This window comes from Podarcis erhardii, assembly GCF_964252035.2.
Source record: "Podarcis erhardii genome assembly, chromosome: 15".
NCBI lineage: Eukaryota > Metazoa > Chordata > Lepidosauria > Squamata > Lacertidae > Podarcis > Podarcis erhardii.
Window position 1 is genome coordinate 7,850,135 of NC_138505.1, and position 20,408 is coordinate 7,870,542.

Consider the following 20,408-nt stretch of genomic DNA (forward strand, 5'->3'; position numbering starts at 1 on the left):
GGGGGTGCGGTGGGGGCAATAACCTCTGCAGGGTGGGCTCAGAGCAAGGCAGAAGAAACTGTGCCAAAGGCAGGGACCACGTGCAGCCGTGTGATTCTTAAGATTGTGAAATTTGGAATCTCGATGATCTTGTACAGTGCAGTCTGTTGTAGGCTGAAGGTAAAGCAGGATGGAGACTGTCCTGAGCAGAGAAGTATTTCAACAGCTTGTTAGCCAGCATGCTACGTAGTTGGTGCTTTCCACGTAACAGGGGCAGTGAGCCCCAGAATGCCAAATTCTGGGGACAGACAGGAGGTGCCCTGCAAGTGGGATTCCCAGGGGCAGCTGATTGGCTGTTGGGGTGAAAATAAGATGTTGCACTAGATTGGGGTGGGGGGAACCTTCCTCAGCCCGAGGGCTGCATTCCCTTCTGGGCAGCCCTTTGAGGGCCATGTGCCAGTGGCGGGTGGGGCCAAGGGCAAAGTGGGCGGATCAACATATGTAAATGTTGCCTTTGTGCCATAGGTCAGTTTCTGCACATGCTCACACGCCCTTCTCTGTCCTCCATCCAGGCAAGCTAGCATCATAATCGCAGAGTTCAAGGAGAACTTCCAGGCAGGCAGAATCCTCTCTGAAAGGGGGTGCAGCAAGGCTGGTGGGATGTGTGGCCTGAGAAAAGAGGGTGTGGCTCATGGAGAGGTATGGCCCAGGGAGATTCCTGAGGGCCAGGTGCAGAGGCCTGGAGGGCCACATTCAACCTTCCGCCACCCTGCCCCCCCGCACTGGGCAGACATTTGGTCTGACCCTAGAGGGCTCTCTTTGTGTTTTCAGATAACCGGGAGTTGTCTCCATGCTCTGAGGGTGACCTTTCAGGGGGCCTGGCTGTCCAGAGTTTGGAAACAGAAGGAAGGACTAAAGGGCCCCTTGATCTGCTTTAGCAGGGCAAAAAAAGCATCACATTTCTACAGGGTATGAAGTGCCCTGTTTCCAGCACTGGGGATCTGCAGCTGGCAGTCCCTGGGGACAAATGCAACCCCTGGCGGAGTATTCCTGCCCTCTCATTTGCCCAGCATCAGTGAGGGATTTGGGAATGGTGGGGGTTCGATGTTGCAGGATTCTTTGGCGGTGGTAGGGTTGGCGATTGGGCCTTCTTCTCAAAGCAGCCCTCCAGAAATACTCAGTTGCCTACCTCCCTCTGGAACAAGAGATTTGTGAAACCTTGCACATTGTTTTCCTGTAATACTTGCTGTCTTCCGGAGAATGAATAGCAAGCGAGAATAGAATCCTGAGATATCCATAGATGGGCAGACCTAGCAGATGACCATGCTGTAAGCTTGCAGTGGAGTAGTGCACGGTCTTCTCTCCAGGAAGTGGTAGCTGAAAGAGTATGTTGCTGCCTCTGGAGCGGTCAGGCTCTGGGACCAAATATTCAGATCCTCCTATGCATCCCAACATCTTGAAAGTGCTGCAGTTCAGTAGTAGAGCATCTGCTTGGCATGCTGAAGGTCCCAGGTTCAATCCCTGGCATCTCCTGGTAAAGAACCCTCTTGGAAAACCTAAGAGAGCTGCTGCCAGTCAGTGTAGACAATACCAAACTAGATGGACCAATTGACTGATTTGTTATAGGGCAGCTTCTTAAATCATCCTGTTATTCAGAAACATGAGGACTGGAATCTTGGTTTATTATTGGGTAAAGGACTATAACTCACAGGGATAGTCCCAGGCAGACTCAGTCTCTAGGTAGGGCTGGGAAAAGACTCTGGTCTCAAATCCTGGGGAGCCTCTGCCCATCAGTGTAGGCAATATGGAACTAGATGGGGAAAGAGGCAGCTTCTTGGAGTTCCTATGGAATACACTGGTTTGGAAGCAGGAAGAGAGCCTTTTCCATGGCCGTGCCTAGGCTCTGGAACTTTCTCCCAAGGGAATCATGTTTCACCCAAAACATAGTCAAAACCTTCCTTTTTTAAAGATGGCATTTGACTCATAGATGGCTGTTTTGTCTTTATTTTATTTTTTTATTCAGGGTTTGATCTGCTACTCTGGTGGTATTGGGAGTGGAGTTGTTTGGTATTTAGTGTCTTAATGTCTCTGTAATTGATATTTCAAATTGTGCTTTGATCTTCTTATTAGCCTCCTTGAGTTTTTAAATAAGGAAAGGCAGAGTGTAAATGTGTTTAAAAGAAAGCAGAGAAATTTACCATCACCCAGAATGGCACAATTATGGGGCACTGACAGCAGCCTTCTGGGCACAGCATATGAAACCCCCAAGGGGAAGAGTGCGTAACATTATTTTAAGGACTCGAAAACATTTCTTCATCTTTCCAATGAAAACTGCGGTGGAGAAACACTCCTTTTTTGCCGCCCCTTAATTGAAACCCAGTAGGCCCCCAGAGGAACAGACAGAGCAGGTAAAATTTGCTCTTGTAGTCCATCGCCAACCACAGCAAGGGTAGGAACAGGGCAGAACGATGTCTTTGTGGATCTTTTGTTGCTGACGACTCTTGCTGGAGAAGGCCTAAATGCCTGCAGTTCTTCTTTAGCAGCTAATTAAAATGAAAAACAAAATTGGAACAGGAGCCAGGAATGTCGACTGCACCCACTGTCTCCCACACAAACCTTGCCACGGGCACAGGCATTGGCCTCGGCAAAGACCCTCCCTCCTGCTGTTGGCTGTAACAGAGCCTCATCTTCATGCACTTTGGCTGCTGGCTTTATCTGTAGGCCGAGACTCAGGATTTGAGTAGCTTTGAGTCATGTAGGAAAAGAAATCTTGAGAACATTTGGTGGTGGTGGTGGTGGCAACCCAGGACAGAGACAAATAAGAGAGTCCTGATCACCCAAAGAAGAGCATCTGCTAAAGCCTTCGTTTTTTCTATTCAATAACTTATTAAGATCTTTTGTCTGCGGGGTTTGGTTGGCTGGAGAAAGAAGCCACAATGAATAATAGGGGGATCCTTAGGCTTTGGGGGCTAGGCAGGCAGGGGGCTGGTATCAAGACAGGGATCTGAACTGAGGTTGTCTCTACTTCCCTATCATATGCAGCAGCGATGGGAAATCAGGCCCTCCAACTACTACAGTGGTACCTCTGTACAGTGGTTACATACGCTTCAGGTTACATAAGCTTCAGGTTACAGACTCCGCTAACCCAGAAATATTACCTCGGGTTAAGAACTTTGCTTCAGGATGAGAACCTAAATCGTGCTCCGGCGGCGGCGGGAGGCCCCATTAGCTAAAGTGGTGCTTCAAGTTAAGAACAGTTCCAGGTTAAGAACAGACCTCCAGAACTAATTAAGTTCTTAACCCGAGGTACCACTGTACTGCTCTCCAACTCCCATCATCCCCGACTGTTGGCTGTGCTGGCTGGCAATGGTCCAAGGCAGCATGCGCATTGATTACCCAATCGTAGAGCCCACCCATGCTAGAACGCTTCTCACAACATGGGTTAAGGCAGCTCAACACTCCATTCTACTGAAGGGAACCTTTTACCCCCTCTCCGTTGCTTGCGCACCATGCAGAAATGTGGTGTGTAACCAACTGCCCTTGGATGACTTTATCGAAGAATTGGATTTCTGAAAGGAGCACTGAAATGGCAGCAATTGGAGAAAATCATAAGAACGTGAGAGTAGCTGGATCAGGCGGGTCCAGCATCCTGTTCTCACAGTGGCCATCCAGATGCTCAGTGGGAGGCCCACAAGTAAGACCTGAGTGCAGCAGCAACTCTCCCCTCCTGTAATTTCCAGGAACTGGCATTTCCGGCTCCAGCTCTGAAGGCACAGCATAGCTGTCATAGCTAGTAGGCACTGCTACCGTTCTCCACAAATTTGCCTAATCCTCTTTTAAAGCCATCCAGGGGCCATTGCTACCCCTTGTGGGAGTGAGTTCCATAAGTTTAAATCCACACGCAGAGTCAGTCTGCCTCTCTATATGCATCGGATACTTGATGGAAGTGAACAAAAGAGAGAGCGAGAAAGAGAGAAGGCCACTACCTTCATGTTGTGGTTGTGGGTTTCCAGCAGGCCTCTCTGGTCAGAAGCCCAGTGCTAGATAAAGGACTAAGTAGACCTTTCAGTCTGAGCCCAAGGGTGGGGAACTTCAGGCGCAAATGTGGCCCTCCAGACCTCTCTCTCTGGCCCTTGGGACTCTCCCTAGACCACCCCCCTTCCCATGCCATAACTTTTTGGGTTTTTTGCCTGGCTGGAATGTACCTTTAGCCTGTGATCATGTCTCGCGCCTTGCCTGCATGGAGGACAGAGAGGCTTGTGTGTGGAAGCCCCTGTCCTTTGCATGGCTGGAACATTGCCAACTTCCACCTCAAGTCCTCGGATGCTGTTAGGCTTCAACACCCACAATCCACCGCCAGCTTAAGGCCAGCTTAAGGTCAGGGGTGATGGAAGTTGTAGTCCAACAGTATCGGGGAAGCCGGGGTTTGAAAACACTGGCCTAATCTATACATCCATTGCTCCACCCACTTTTACCTCTGGCTGTCCCTGGCCCTGGCATACGGCCCCCAGCAGATGGGTCACGAGTGAATGTGGACCTCAAGCTGAACAAAATTCTCCACTCCGGTCTGACCTATAAGGCAGCTCCCATCCTCTTGCAATCAATGGGTCGCTCAGAGCACAGTCTGTGTGTGTGTGTGTGTGTGTGTGTGTGTGTGTGTGTGTGTGTGGCTTGAAACAGAACCAGATAAACGGCATGCCAAAGCCCTTTGGGTGAGATGCTGTCCAGCCCTCCTACATGTCAGCCACGTGGCCTCTCCTCATTCCCAGAAGCTTTGCAGGCCACAAATCTATCTGTACGGATAAATCTGACTTACTTGATTTCTCTCAGATTGCTGTGACTCCAGGCCTGCGTCGGATCAGCTGGCTGTCCCTTGGGTTTTGTTCCAACATTCTACTTTTTCGCTTCTCCCTCCTCCTTCCCCCTCGCCCTGCATCTCCATTGCTTTCTTGGTACCTTCACTGCTCCTGTTTGCCTGCTGCGCTCCCCAAGGGTTTTACAAGCCCTCATGGAGCTTCCTGGGGGACTGATTTGGGGAAGGGGAGGGCACAGATTCTGCCTCTGTGGGATTTTAAAACCAGCACCTCCCGCAGATGAAGGACCTGCTGGATCAGGCCATCAGCCCATCTTATAGTCCAGCATCCTGTTCTCACAGTGGCCAACCAGCATCCCTAATGGGAAGCGTGAAAGCAGGACTTGGAGCGCAAGAGCACTCTCTCCTCTTGCGGCTTCCAACAACTGGTATCGAACAGCAGTACTGCCTCCTACCATGGAGGCATAGCATGGCCATCATCGCTAGTGGCCATTAATAGCCTTCTCCGCTGTGATGTGTCAGTTTTTCTTTTAAACCCATCCACGTTGATGGTCATCACTGCCTCCTGTGGGACCAAATTCATAGATAAACTCTGCACTCCACGAAGAAACACTTTTTCCTGTCCTGAATCTTCCAGCGTTCAGCTTAATTGAATATCCATGAGTTCTAGTGTGGTGAGAGAGGGAGGAGAAAAGCTTTCTCCTGTCTTGTTTTCTCCATTCTGTGTATAGTTTTATAAATTCATATCAATCCTATCTAATAAGAGGTGGTTTACCTATTCATTTTTCCCTAACTATGTTTGCAATAGTTTTCTAGTCTTCATGTCCCAAAGCATGAAAATTAGTGCAAGTTTGTGGTGGTGGTGTTTCCCACCTGGGAACCATGGCTTTCTTTGGACTCTTTTCAGGGTTACACTGTGCAGAGATAGATAATGCTTAAGGCAAGAATGGGGTAACCCAGACCTGTGGGGGATGCAGGCCTGGGGTCCGGTTGTGCTCCTCTGACCTCTCTCAGAGCTTTCCCCAGCCCTGTGTCGTGCCCCCCCTTAAATGTTTTTCTCTATCTGGGGTGACTCCTTGGATTCTGATTATGCCTCTTGCTTTCCTTGATGGAAGATAAAGGGGGGTGTAGAAATTAGCCTACGGTACAAAGTTAAAATTTTCATTCATTGCTCCACCGATTTTGTCCTCTGGACACGGCCACCAATGGCACTTGGCCCCTGGAAGGTTGCCCAGGCAGGACTGTGGCCCTCATTGAAGAAGGTCGCCCAGCCCTGGCTTAGAGAATATCTTTCTCTCTTGAGATATATCAGGGAGTCTGTGCTGCACATTTCAACACTGTCCAAAGCAGGGTCGCTGAGCATGTTGAGGCAGGGCCTTCTCAGTTGTGGTTCCCAGACTTCAGTATAGCCGCACTCAGGAGGCCTATTGAACAGTGTTTGGAATTCGCCAGGCACATTTTGCACCTGACTATCGGCCACTTGCGACCAAGTGAAGATGCCCGGGTGCCAGGATGGCGCCTGACATCTCTGGAGGTACATGCCTGGATCTTGACTGTTTTCACACACTAGCAACACACCCTGTAGAATTCTATCCATTATATTTTATCTGCACAATCAGAATGACTTTCAGGAAACAAAAAGGTGTATTGAAAAATACAACACTTGAGCCATCTGACCCAAAATTGGCAACTAGGCATTTGATTTTGGTGACAGTAACCCTGGTTTAGGGATGTGGGTGGTGCTGTGGGTTAAACCACAGAGCCAGAGTTCTGTGGTTGGTGGTTCGAATCCCCACGACGGGGTGAGCTCCCATTGCTCAGTCCCAGCTCCTGCCAACCTAGCAGTTCGAAAGCACATCAAAGTGCAAGTAGATAAATAGGTACCACTCCAGCAGGAAGGTAAATGGCATGTCTGTGCGCTGCTCTGGTTCGCCAGAAGCGGCTTAGTCCTGCTGGCCACATGACCCGGAAGCTGTACGCCGGCTCCCTCGGCCAGTAAAATGAGATGAGCGCCACAACCCCAGAGTCGTCCATGACTGGACCTAACGGTCAGGGGTCCCTGTATCTTTTTAACCCTAGTTTAAGGAGGCGTTTGGTGCCTAGCTTATATATCTGAGTTTCTAACACTGCTGTTGAACCTCTCACCTCTCAGCCTTTTGTAGGCTTCTGCAGACCACCTTGTTTAGATGGGCCTTGGGTTTGGATAAAAACCACCAGGGTGGTTTTCATTTGATTCAGTTTATCTTTTGTTATCAAACTCCCCCCACCTTTGTTATTCTGTTGTTTTTCCTAAATCTCACCATGAGAACATGGGGAACTTTCTTATGCACAGCGAAACCTTAGCTCAGTTATGTCTATGCTGGCTTCCCAACCCTCCCTGCATGCAGGTCCCAAGCTCAATCCCTGGCATTTCCAGAAGGGACCAGGAGAGACTCTGTGCCTGACAGCCTGGGGAACTTCTGCCAGTCAGTTTGGACAATGCTGTACTAGATGGACCAGTGTTCTTAGTCAGTAGAACACAGCTTCCTGTGTTCCTATGTGGCAGGTGTAGGACCTGGGACCTTTGCCTGGCAAAGCACTTTGAGCTACAGCCCCACAGACTCCTGTCTGAAACCTCAGAGAGCCACTGCTAGTCAGTGTATAGATGATACTTATCTGAATGGACCAATGGTTTAACTTGTTATGTCAGGGATGTGGAGAAGGTGGCCCTCCAGGTGTTTCCAATTTCCCACCATCCCCAACCATTGGGCCGTGCTGCCTGGGGCTGATCGGAGTTATAGTCCAAAACATCTGGAGAGTACTAGGTTGCGGAAAGCATATTTAAAACAACAACTTACCAGCCAGTAAAAGACATAATGATTGTGGCTGGGTGAACTGAGCTGAGGTCTTAATTGAGAGGAGGCGTCTGCCGTGCTTGCAAGAGGAAGAGGGGAGGTTGGGCAGGAGCCAGAGGGCAGGTTAAGTGGGGTCGTGCCAAGTGGGGACTGGGACAAAGGGACGCTTGTGCCAAGGACAGCCAGGTCAGCCCCGAGGCCACAACGTTTGATGCAGAGCCTTCCAAACAATGGCTTGTGTTTGGACGTAATGCTCAACCGCAGATCAGCGCCATGGGAATGGGCCTTGGCAAGCACCCTCTCTCTTTGCTTCTGGTGCAGCCCAGGGACCAGATCAGAAGCTCTCGCTTAACCACAGTTACTCATTCCACCCAAGCTGAGTCACTTTGGTAATCCAAACAGAGTGGCCGACAAACCAGGATTGTGAACCACAGGTTGAAGCTGGCTTCTTTCACTAAGTCAGCCTTCCCCAACATCATACCCTCCAGGGTTTCCCACAGCATCCGGTTATAAGAACAGGACTACATGGGCCATTGGCTCTTCTTATGTCCTTGTGACGTTGTTGGACTCCCATCAGCCTCAGCCAGCATTGCCAGTGGTCAGGGATGGTGGGAGTTGGGAGTGAAATTGGGGGAAAGTGCTCTAAACCATAGTTAAGACTAACCACAGTTTATGCTGGTTTGGGCATAGTGAATACCGTATTTTTCGCCCTATAGGACGCACTTTTCCCCCTCCAAAAATGAAGGGGAAATGCGTGTGCGTCCTATGGGGCGAATGCAGGCTTTCGCTGAAGCCTGGAGAGCGAGAGGGGTCGGTGCGCACCGACCCCTCTCGCTCTCCAGGCTTCAGGAGAGCCGCAGCGCCAGTCCCACAAGGTTGGGGGACAGCGGGGAGGCGGAACGCCGCCATCCCGCTGTCTCCCGATGTGGTTTGGAGGCTGACGGCGGGGAGACGCGTGCTTCTCCCGGCCGCCAGCCCTGCAAACTCCAGGGACAGCGGGGAGGCGCAGCGCGTCTTCCCGCTGTCCCCGGACCTGGTCTGCAGGCGGGCGGCGGGGAGAAGAGCACTTCTCCCCGCTGCCTGCCCTGCAAGCTCCGGGGACAGCTGGGAGGCGCAGCGCGTCCTCCCGCTGTCCCCGGACCTGGTCTGCAGAGCGCTTCTCCCCGCTGCCGGCCCCACAAGCGCCCGGGGGGGAAATAATTTTTTTTTCTTTATTTCCCCCCCAAAAAACTTGGTGTGTCCTACGGGCCGGTGCGTCCTATGGGGCGAAAAATACGGTAACTATGGTCATTTGAAAACCAAAGCAAATAATTCCTGTTTCCTCACAGTCTTGCCTGAGGAGTGGAAGGGAAGTTCTCAAGCTCTGAAGCTGATGCACAAAACTTCTTGCCCATGGTTAGGTGCAAGCTCGGCCAATCAGGCGGCCAGGATAAAAACCAGTAGGGGCATGAGCCTTGAATGGCAGGAAGCCCCTGTGGCTTTCTTTAATCACTAGGCTCTCCTGTAGGCATTGAAGACCTGAGTGCTGACCTTACCAGGGATCAAACACATGTTTCAAGAAAGTGCATCTGTGGGTTCTTGGATACCTTCCTTGGCATCCCAAGGTCAGACAAAGCAAACAGTCACTTGCCAAGTTCTGGGGTTTTTTGGCGGGAGGGAGGGAGAGAGAAAAACCCTATTTGTATCACTCCCAGTCCCTGCCAGAATTTTGTCCCTGGAGATCTTGGTCACATTGGGATTAAAGGAGAACATAGGTGTGCCCCTCGCCGCATGTTCCCTAACCCCAGATGATGCAGTCAGAACAAACTTTGGTTGCAATTAAAATAACTTTGCACAGCAGCGGGGTGTTTGTACTGAGGTTTCCGTAGTCCCCATTAAAGCAAGGGTTTTCTGTTGGGAACTGTTTGCATAACCATCTCCTCTGGAGTCTAGGAAGGGTCTTTTTCACAGGTATAGAAACTTACTGGGGGGGATATTTACCAACCTGCCAAATTATTTGGCTGCAGGCATCTTTGATAAACAGAAATGAAGGTCACTTAGGAACATAGGAAGCTGCTTTATACTGAGCAACTGTTGGTCCATCTAGCTTGTTATTGTCTATATCGATTGGCAGTGACTCTTCTGGGTTTCAGGTAGGATATTACCAGCCCTGCCAGGAGATTGAACCTCTTGGCCTTCTGCATGCAGAAATGGATGGTTTTAAACCTGGGACCTTCCGCACACAAAGCAGATGGTCTTCGGCCCTTCCCCAGACATTTACCCGGGAGCAACCCCAAGTTTGCAACAACTGAGATAAAGAACTCCCCTACATGAAAAGGTTGAAGCATTTGGGACATGCTAGCTTAGAGAATAGGCGAGTAAGAGATGACATGATAGAAGTTCGTAAAATTATGCATGGCATGGAGAGCGTGGGTAGAGCAAAGTTTTCCTCCCTCTTTCGTAATCCTAAGAAACACGTGGGTGTCCAATAAAGCTGAATGTTGGAAGATTCAGGACAGATAGAAGAAAGTCCTTCCTCATACAACGCATAGTTAAACTACGCCCGCAGGAGAAAGTGATGGCCACCAACTTGGATGATTTTAAAAGAGGATTGGAGAAATCAGTGGAGAATAGGCTTTCAGTGGTTAATGGCCACAGTTGCTGTGCTCGGCTTCCGCTGTAAAAGGCTGATTAAACTTGCTGGAAACCACAGGAAAGAAGAGGGTTCTTGTGCCCAGGTCCTGCTTGCATCTGGTTGGACTCTGCAAAAACAGTGCATTGGACTAGTTGGGCCATTGGCCTGATCCAGCAGCCAGGCTCCTCTTATGTTCCTAAGACTACAGACTTAATTTGTCATTTAAATTGAGCCTGAGCCCCCTTGGACTCAGTGAGAATTGCTTCTGAGCAAATTTAGGATTAATCCAGCAGCACATTTGCAAGCTTTGAAATGTGTAATACAGTAGCTGAGGTACAATTCTACTCTTTTTAGCTGAATTTTAGCTTGTGGGGCTGGTGTTAAGTACCCACATGCCAGTTTTGTGAGGCTATTTTTGTTAAAGGTATTGTTTCATTCTAACTCAGAGTGGTGGGTTTTTTTTAAAAAAAATACTCCTTTTTTGTTAAGCTTCTTTTTCTTTTTTAAAGAAGGCTTCTGTGTTGGAATTTTTTTGTCAAAAAGGCAACCTTATCAAAATGGAATCAATGAATTGGTTAGACAAGGAGGTGATTAATCAGCAGTGGAATGATTTAATCACCTGACAAGGACTGGTTTCTGAGACATACACTTAAGTGTGTGCGCGCGCACACACAGAGTCTGCAATGCACATCTTCCCTCTAAACATGTCCCTGCATGCCTGACTGTCTTCTGGCTCCGGGCTTGTCCTCCAAAATGCGTTCCCAGCCAAGCCTGCTCCGGAGGTGGGGGAGGTTTGCCTTCAGGGCTGTGATAAAAAGTTGTCTGAGGACAGATGAAAGCATACCAACGTATTGTTTATTGAGCCGGTTTTGCTGCTCGTGAAGATTTATACCCCACTTTTCTCACAGAGGCTCGACCGCAGCTTTTGATGTGTCCTGGCGCTACCAGTCTGCTTACTGGACCAGGAACAAAGTTCTTCTGTTAATTCTCAGAGCCCTAAACAACTTGGGCACTGAGTGCCTTAAGGATAACCTGCTTCTGATAAGTCACTTATGGTGGTCCTCCGTTACCCTAAGGTTCTCTGGTCTATACCAGGGGCTGAGCCTTTAGTGTCATAGCTTTTAGCGTCCATCTCTCATAACACTAGAGTGGATGGCACATCCTGAATGATGCAAGATTCGGGGCAGATAAAATACCTTCTTCACACAACGCATCACGGGAGGCAGTAATGGCCACCAACTTTGGCTTTAAAAGAGAATTGGACAAATTAATGGAGGAGAAGGCTTTCAACAGCTACTAGCCATGACGGCTATGTTCTCCCTCCACCGTCAGAGGCAGTAGGCCTCTGAATACCAGTTGCTGGAAGCCACAAAAGGGGAGAGTTATCCTGCTTTATGGTTTCGCACAGGCATCTGGTCGGCCACTGTGAGAACAGGATGTTGGACTGTATGGGGCACTGGCTTGGTTCAGCAGGACTCTAATTATGTTCTTGGGTTCTTATTAATCTCTTACTGCAGCAGAGCTGTGTCTCTTTGGTCTGGTTGCACTGAGTCATCCATGGAGCCCCCGAGATCAAAGGATGGCAGCCACAATGTGGGAAATCCTGCTATCCTCTGCCGAGGCTCAGTGTATTGTTTTTATTTCTCCCAGCCTTCCCCAGCCCCTCTGGATCTTGCTAGGCTCCCAGCTCCCATCATCATCCCTGACATCTGGCCATGCTGACTGTGGCTGGGACTAACAGGAGTTGTGAGTTCAGCAGCATCCAGAGGGTACCATGTTAAGCAAGACTCGGATCAAGAATGAGGATGTCCTGAGCTTCAGCAGAAGACCGCATAGAGTTTTCTGAGCCTATTCAGCAACATCAAATCATTAGGAATCTATTTTTTGATTGCATGTTATGTAATGCACTTGTAAATGATTGTCAAGTGAGAAACCTTCACTATAGAACACAAAGACGTGTGAAAAGTATACACTGAATCCCATCAACATTGGGAGCAAAAACGGGGAAGGGAGATGAGATAGAAAAATGGAGGGACAGGCACACTGCTCAGTTCTGGAGCACAGGATTTGTGTGGAGGAAGCCAAATTCATCCTCTGGCATCTCCATTGAAACAGGCATTTCTGGGAAAGACCTCCAAACCCGAGACTGGCAGGCAGCTCCCACCAATCAGAGGAGACGGTCTGATTCCCAAGCATCTTCATGTGTTCTGATTAGGGATGTAAGAACGAGGGTGATTTCTGTTTCCACCTGCCTTTGTCACATTCAGCATTGTTTCTATTCCACTGCAGTTCAGTTTCTGCCGAATATTATGTTACTTGCCTTGCTGTGCACTGTTTAACATACTTATTTAAGTAATTTATGGATTTGATGTCGTTAAGGACTTGTTTCCACATCTTTCTTATAAATGCTAGGGAAACACAGTATGAATGATGAGGAACTGCTCATTTATATATACTTTGTGGGCTGAAAATGGCGAATACATGTTGTTGTTTGATGGATTTAATTTCTATTCTGGGCATGGGACGAATAAGCAGGCACCAGCAATTTCTGTTTCCATTTTCGATGGACTTCTCTGACATCTCTAGTTCTGATACACTCATTATGAGTCTGCTACACTCCTGTCCTCGAAATCCTGTCTCAAATGTCACTGTAAAAGCAAGCTGCTTTTTAAAGCTACTCGTTTATCCACATCATATACAGCCACTCACAAAGCAATAAATGTCCGAACTCCCATTCCAGCCCAAGAGGAACCCAACAATTCTCTATAAAGGAAAACAGATAGTGTATCAGGACTAGCGTTCTTCTCAAAAGCTTCCCAGGCATATGTAGCACCTTGGCTCGTCTATGGCAAACAAGTGGTTGCTTCCAGCAGAAGCTTCACTCATTTAGACTGCTGAGTGCCTAAAAAATATGTGGGCAAGTGATATAGTGAGAGATTTTTGTGGATTAGTGTCTTCTAAGGACGTGCATGCAAGGCTGTCAAATGTCAGTACATGTCCAAAGAACTGTATTTTACTTTTTCTGAGGGGAGGGGGGGGGAGGCCATTAGGGATGACGGACAAATTCTGTTTGGTTTGCATTTAAAGGTGAAAGTACCTAAATTGCACTTTCTGAAACAATACGTGAATCAAAACAGCCGTCTTGCAAAATTCACACCTCACTGAATTTTGCAACACAGTTCTCTGGGCAAGTGGGGTCAAGTGTGCATAAAAATACAGTGGTGCCTCGCAAGACGAAATTAATTCGTTCCGCGAGTCTCTTCGTCTTGTGGTTTTTTCGTCTTGCGAAGCAACCCTATTAGCGGATTAGCGCTATTAGCGGCTTAGCGGGTAAGCGGCTATTAGCGGCTTAGCGGCTTAGAAAAAGGGGGGGGAGGGAAAAAACTTGCAAGACTCGCAAGATGTTTTCATCTTGCGAAGCAAGCCCATAGGGAAATTCGTCTTTCGAAGCGCCTCGAAAAACGGAAAACCCTTTCGTCCAGCAAGTTTTTCGTCTTGCGGGCACCACTGTACACCTATCAGTGAAAATAATATACAGGCATGCATATTAGGGGAAGTTGCTTTGCAAACGTGTGTATTAGGCAAAGTTGCATCCAAAACTGTGTATACCGGGAGCGGCGCACTCTAGAATTCTGATCTGTTTTCGTGAAGGCAAATCACAAAGCAATGTGAAAATAACTGAACTAAGGATTAGAAATGAAAGAAACTTGAAAACTGCTAGTTTCCTTGAAAACTCCTCTCTATTCATTCATTCATTTTCCTACCTTTATATCCTCCCTTTCCTCCAGTCCTGGAACCCAAGGCAGCTTGCATGTGGTTCTCAGGAGGTATCCCATCCAGGCACAGACCAGACCCAGGCCTGATTGGCTTCTGCAAAGGGGAAACCATGTGCCTTCAAACCATAGCCATGCAAATGGCATTTTGCACGGTGGCCCACCAGGTGCCTCTGGAAAGCCCGCAAGCAGGGTGTGGAGGCAGCAGCCCTCTAGGGTTTGGTTTGGTATTGTTCCCAGCAATGAGTATTGAGAGGTTGACTTATTTTGCACTTTGGGGGGCGGTGTTTTTAGCCATTGTGGCCAATAGCTACTGAATGGACTCTCCTTTTGTGTAATTTTTCCTAGGACAGGGCGTTGCCCTCTAGTTATTCTTGGGCTCCAACTCTCACTCATCCCCAAATACAGTGGTGCCCTGCAAGACGAACGCCTCGCAAGACAGAAAACCCGCTAGATGAAAGGGTTTTCCGTTTTGGAGGCACTTCGCTAAACAAATTTCTCTATGGGGTTGCTTCGCAAGACAAAAAAATCTTGCGAGTTCCCGCGGGTTTTTTCCACTTCCCCCTCCTTTCCTAAGCCACTAAGCCGCTTATCAGCTGTTCCGCTGATAAGCCGCTTAACAGCTGATCGCTAAAAGCCGCTAGACCGCTAATAGCGCTAATCCGCTAAGCTGTCAATGGGCTTGCTTCGCAAGACAAAAAAACCGCTAGACGAAGAGAATCGCGGAACAGATTCTTTTCGTCTTGCGAGGCACCACTGTAGCATGGCCGATGGTCAGGAGTGAAGGGAGCCGTAGTCCAACAACATCTGGAAGGCCACAGGTTCCCCTTTCCTGGCTTTGGAGGTGTGATACTGAGTGTCACATCCTTGCCATCATTGTTTCCCCCCTGACGTATCCTCTGCTCTCCCTTACCATGGCAGGATGGACCGTATGACAGAGGACGCCTTGCGCCTGAATCTCTTGAAGCGGAGCCTGGACCAAGCCGACGAGCGGGATGACGTCCTGGCCAAGAGGCTGAAGATGGAAGGGCATGAGGCCATGGAGCGCCTCAAGATGCTGGCACTGCTCAAGAGGAAGGACCTGGCGGGCATCGAGGTGCCCCATGAGCTGCCCGTCAAGCAGGACGGCCTGAAGGTCTATGAGGAGAAGCTGAATGGGAACATGAGGCCCCACACGGACAGCCGGTCTTCGGGGAGGCCGGGGAAGGAAAACATCAATGAGGAGCCAGTGGACATGAGCGCAAAGAGAAGGTAGGAAGCCCTTTTGTGTTTGCATGTATATCTTCCTATATACATAAATATGTAAGGCTGTCATCATGCAGCCCCGTTGGAGGATTTGTAGTGCCTTATCCTGGGTTTCCATGAAGAAAAACCAAAGAGACCAAGAAAATTGAGTTTAGTGGTTGCATGGGGTAGGAAGGGGAAGCACTAGGGAGTTAATGTGGGGGGAATGGCAGGGGGTCTTGGTTGGTGAGTGGAGCAAGCTAGTGAGTGAATGAATGAATGAATGAATGAATGAATGAATATCTATTCCACCTTTCATTCTACAGTCATAGGGCTCTGTACTGAAGATAAAATAAAAACTTCAGTACACTGAGTGGGGTGTAGCGCTCAGACAGTGTCGGACTAGGACCTGGGAGAGACCAGGGTTCAAACCCTCCACTCAGCCATGAAGCACACTGGGGTGACATTGGGCCAATTGATATCTCTCCACCGAGCCTACTTTGCAGGGTTCTTGTGAGGACAAAACAAGGAGGGAGAAACCCACATATGCCACGTTGAGCTGCTCGTGGAGGGGAGAGAGCAATACAAACCTAATAATGAGCAAATAATAGAAATGACAGCAACGTTTAAAAAAAAGCAGCACCATAAAATGACAGTACAGTTGTGGGAGAAATTCATCAAATCCATCCAAACCATACTACCCTCTCCCTCCAAATGCTTGGAAAAGGGGTATGTCTTTGCATGTCATCTAAAAAGAACAAAGCAGCTAGACATAACCTGGTATGGAGGGAGTTTCCTATTTGTCATTAAGAAGGATAGGAGCACCCTTGGCTCAAGGTTCTATTTATCTCCCCTTTTTGTTCTTGTCAATACGGTGCAACCGTGTGGAATGTCTTAAGACTGTGAACATTACATGTCTGAAACTTTGGCAAGCCACTGCCAGCCTGTGTAGACAGCACTGAGCTCGATGGACGAATGTGGCAGATTCCCATGTTCCTAGCTAGATGAGATTTTTTAATGATGCAAATAGAACTCATCACTTTAGAATAGTCATGCTTACTATAATTGTGGTCCGCTTATTTAATTTATTTGCTTTGGGTGCCCCTTCCAAGGCCTTTCCTTTTCCCAAAGGCAATGAGGGGAGTTGTTGCCAATCACATTCTGTTCAGTTTTTTTCTTCTTCAGAGGAACACAGTAATTGACAAAGCAGATGTGTTAATGGATCTGGGTCAGGCTTATTAATTTCAGTGGGACTACTCTGAGTAGAACTTATTTGTATAAGACCCATGGGGCTTCCTCCAGAGCCAGTATTTTGACATCCATCCTTTGTCAATGTCACCTGATTCCAATATGCTATGAAATGTCTCTGAAGTTGTGGTTTTTATATAATTCATTTCACGTGGTGTTCTCTTACACAGACGTGTGTGTGTGCGTGTGTGCATGCACACATATCTCCAGCCCTACCATTATTTATTTATTTATTTTATTTTATTGAGTAAATGTCTATGTCACCCTTCGTCTGAAGATGACAGGGCAGTTTGCAATATAAAAACACAAAAATGCATACCATAATAACAAACGAAAACAGTTAAAAAGGACATAGAATAGGCTGTCTCAGGCTGGGCAATAGCAGTGAGGTCCTGGGAGGGGACAGAGTCATGCCTCCTGTGTGGGGCACACACTGCACCCCTAAGCTGACGCAGTGCCCTCAGATGGAAGCTGACATAGGAAGCTGCCTCATACCGAGTCAGGCCCTTGGTCCATCTAGCACAATATTGTCTCCACTGACTGGCAGTGGCTCTCTGGGGTTTCAAGCAAAGGGCATTTGCGGCCCTACCTGGAGATGCTGGGAATTGAACGCACGACCTTCTGCACAAAAAGCTGGTGCTCCGTCACCGAGCTGCAGCTCTTCCCTTCACCCCCCAGCCATACCCTGGCTTAGTTCAGTCATGCTGCCGGTAACAGAGGAAGAGCCATTCCAGTCACTTTCTCTGTGTGAAAGGGGGACATTGCCACCTTGTCCACTGCCTCAGGCGGCAAAAGGCCCTGGAGTGGTCTGGCATCAGCATCCCTATGCCAGTTCTTCTTTAGCGAAATCTCACCTGCTCTGGTATTTTGCTGGAAGGGTTTGCTCAAGTTGATTGCTTTGTTTTGAATGCTGTGCTCAGTGGGCATTGCACAAAAGCATGAGCCTTGCCTGCTGGATCAGGCCAATGGCCCCTCTAGTCCAGCATCCTGTTCTCACACTGGCCAACCAAACTGCGAACAGTTGTTCTCCCAGGAGGCCGCATCCGTAGTCTCTTTGCCCCTAGTGCATGGGGCCCTCACTACATCCTTCAATCTGCCTGCCCGCCCCTGCCTTTATCACTGGTCCAGGGGGAGGGAACAGGTGTCAACCAGCCCCAAGGTTTGACTGACATGGGCTCCATCTCAAGATGTGAAATCCTGAGTCACTCGCGCAGCTCAGAGGCGCAGTGCCAGCCGTGGGAGGGAGCAAAGCGTCTCTAAGGCAGGAAGCGCCACGGGTGCCACTCTGTTTGGCGGGTGGCAGCGCTGATGGCTGCAGCCCAGGCTCCCTGCCTGCCATCTGCTCTTCCGCCCCTGCTCACCGGTCATCATCATCCTCTTGTTCCCTTTGCACTCGAACAGAAGGATCTTCCGGGGAGCTCAGGGTGCGGGGCTTGGTTAGCAGAAGGCTGTTACCGACTGCTCAGAGAAGACCCCCTAAGAACATCAGAAAAGCCCTGCAGCTTAGAGGAGGCAAAGCATAGCCATTGTGGATGGTAGCCTCTTTCCTCCTTGAATTTACCGAATCCTCTTTTAAAAGCATCCACCCGTAACCCCTCTCATCAGGCAAGAGGAGGAGGCAGGCGGAATTGGAAGAGCTGGACAGATTAATCCACCACAGAGGATCTTGCTCAGTTGTGTCTCTGTGTTAATCGGGGGTTAGTGGGGTACAGTGGTGCCCCGCTAGACGAAAGAGTTTTCCGTTTTTTGAGTCGTTCCGCAAGACGAATTTCCCTATGAGCTTGCTTCGCAAGACGAAACGTCTTGCGAGTTCTTGCGAGTTTGTTTCCTTTTTCTTAAAGCCGCTAAGCCGCTAATAGCCGCTAAGCCACTAATAGCCGTGCTTCGCAAGACGAAAAAACCGCAAGACGAAGAGACTCGTGGAACGGATTCATTTCGTCTTGCGAGGCACCACTGTAGTCTGTATTTTCCACCCTAGGTAAAATAATGCCTGTAGCAACACTTCTGCATACGCAACCTTTCCCCAAGCCCCCAAAGAAGTGGGGAGAGAAGTTCTGCAGTCTCTTTACACTAGGGGTGTGGAAATCTGTGCACTTTCAGAGGGTGTTAGATTCTGGCCGACAGCAGCTAGCATGGGCAGTGGTTAGGGCGGATGGAAGTTAAGAAGCAGGAGGACAGGCGTTGCATTGATAAAGAACATAAGAAGAGCCCTGCAGGATCAGGCCAGTGGCCCATCTAGTCCAGCGCCCTGTTCTTGCAGTGGCCAGCCAGATCCCTGTGGGAAACCCCCAGGCAGGACCCCGAGCACGAGAGCACTCAGCCCTCCTGCATTTTCCAGGAACTGGTATTCAGAAGCACTGCGGCCTCTGGCCATGGAGACAGAGCACAGCCATTGTGGGTAGTAGCCATTGATAGCTTTCTCTTTCGTGAATTTGTCCAGTCCTCTTTTAAAGCCGTCCTGGTTGGCGGCCACCACTGTCTTCTGTGAGGGCAAGTTCATGGCTCAGCTATGCACCATGTGAAGAAGTTGTAGTGGGGGGTTGCATTTTGAACTCAACAATATGGTGCCCTCCAGGTCTGCCTGGAGTCCCATCATCCACGATGACCCCTTGGCTCATGCTGACTGCTGGGGCTGATGGGAACAGAGAGTCCAGCGTGCTCCAGAGAGCCACAGTTCTCCCACCCCCTTGCAAATCTATTGCTTTCTGTGAAAGGCTGAGGGTTACAGAGCAGGTCGGGATCTATGTGAACCTATGGGTTCTGAAAATAGCCTTTTCAGGCACTCAGTCTCCTTTCAGAGTGGCATTTTCCCTCGCTTGAGATTGATTAAAGTTTAGCGTGCTTGACGCTTTGTTCCACCCGCCCCCCTCCTGAAGTGTGACATAAAGCCATCTGTGCTGGGGGAGAAATGTGCAACGTTGGCCACACCAGTCCCACTTTCCTATAGAGAGAGGGAGGGAAAAATCTAAGATCCCTGTCAAAGGAAGAAATAATTGCAAGGAGTTGGTTCCCTCCACCCCCCACCCCCCCGCCGCCCAAAATAAGCTTCAACAAAAAAATGATGACTGAAAGGCTAAGGACCTGATTACAGTTTTCATAAACCACGAAGTGATTTCATGGCATGAAGTGAGTAGGCAAAGCTTATAACACAGATTGGGATTGAAGCAGGCCAAATCCTACTCAGAGTAAGACCGTTGATGGATTCTAGTTCATCATGGCCGTGATTTTGATGGGTCTAGTCTAGAGTAGGATTTAGCGGGATGCAATCCGTCATACCGAAACGTAATCCGTCTCATTGCTCGTGGAGCTTCAGTGTGCTTGAAGTTAATGTGTCCGTCTTCTGACTGTACAGAGCTCTGTGTGTGCACTGGTGTCCTCTTGCATTTTCATACCTGAGGCACAGTGCATGCTAATGTCTTGAAGCCGAGGCCTGTTGCTCTTGTCAGGATCTAAGAAGTGCAGCTCTCATCTAGAGGCTTACAAGCGCCCCTCAGGCTTCTATCCCTCATTGTGTCAGAGAAAAGTTTGAAAAGCATGGAGGGCATCATTTGGGCCTCATGGTGGCAGAGGTTTTGAAAATGTATGGCCTCTGTATCAGTTGGTAGAATATTGCGCGGGGTTCCTTATAACATGGAAGTCCACCTTTTCAGAATTCCCTCTTTAGTGGGAGCATGCATCTAGTCCTCTTGGGAATGCTGCAAATGTGTAAAAACAGAAAAGTTGTGGCTTTCGAGGCTTAGTACAAAGGGAATATGTGGCCGTGTGCACATTACCCTTTACTCCTCGTCCACTGCTCTCCCACTGCTGGTTTCTGAAGCCGAGCACACATGACATGAGCCAAATGCCGTATGTATCCTGTACTCCCTTGAGAAGTCCTGTTGTTCGGTGTGCTTTCCCTCAAAGCTGCTTCCATCCGATTTGAA

At 49.0% G+C, this 20,408-nt stretch overlaps 1 protein-coding gene across 4 annotated transcripts in view; it reads left to right on the forward strand.

Moving 5' to 3' along the window:
• GATAD2B (GATA zinc finger domain containing 2B) overlaps positions 1 to 20,408 on the forward strand; it is a 67,124-nt gene that overhangs the window by 27,335 nt on the left and 19,381 nt on the right. For all 4 annotated transcript variants that reach the window (XM_081841031.1, XM_081841032.1, XM_081841029.1 and 1 more), the window contains one exon: positions 14,935 to 15,264. In XM_081841031.1, coding sequence (XP_081697157.1) covers positions 14,936 to 15,264 — 329 coding nt within the window. In that variant the 5' untranslated portion in view covers position 14,935. Of the gene's footprint in view, positions 1 to 14,934; positions 15,265 to 20,408 lie in introns of those variants that run through there.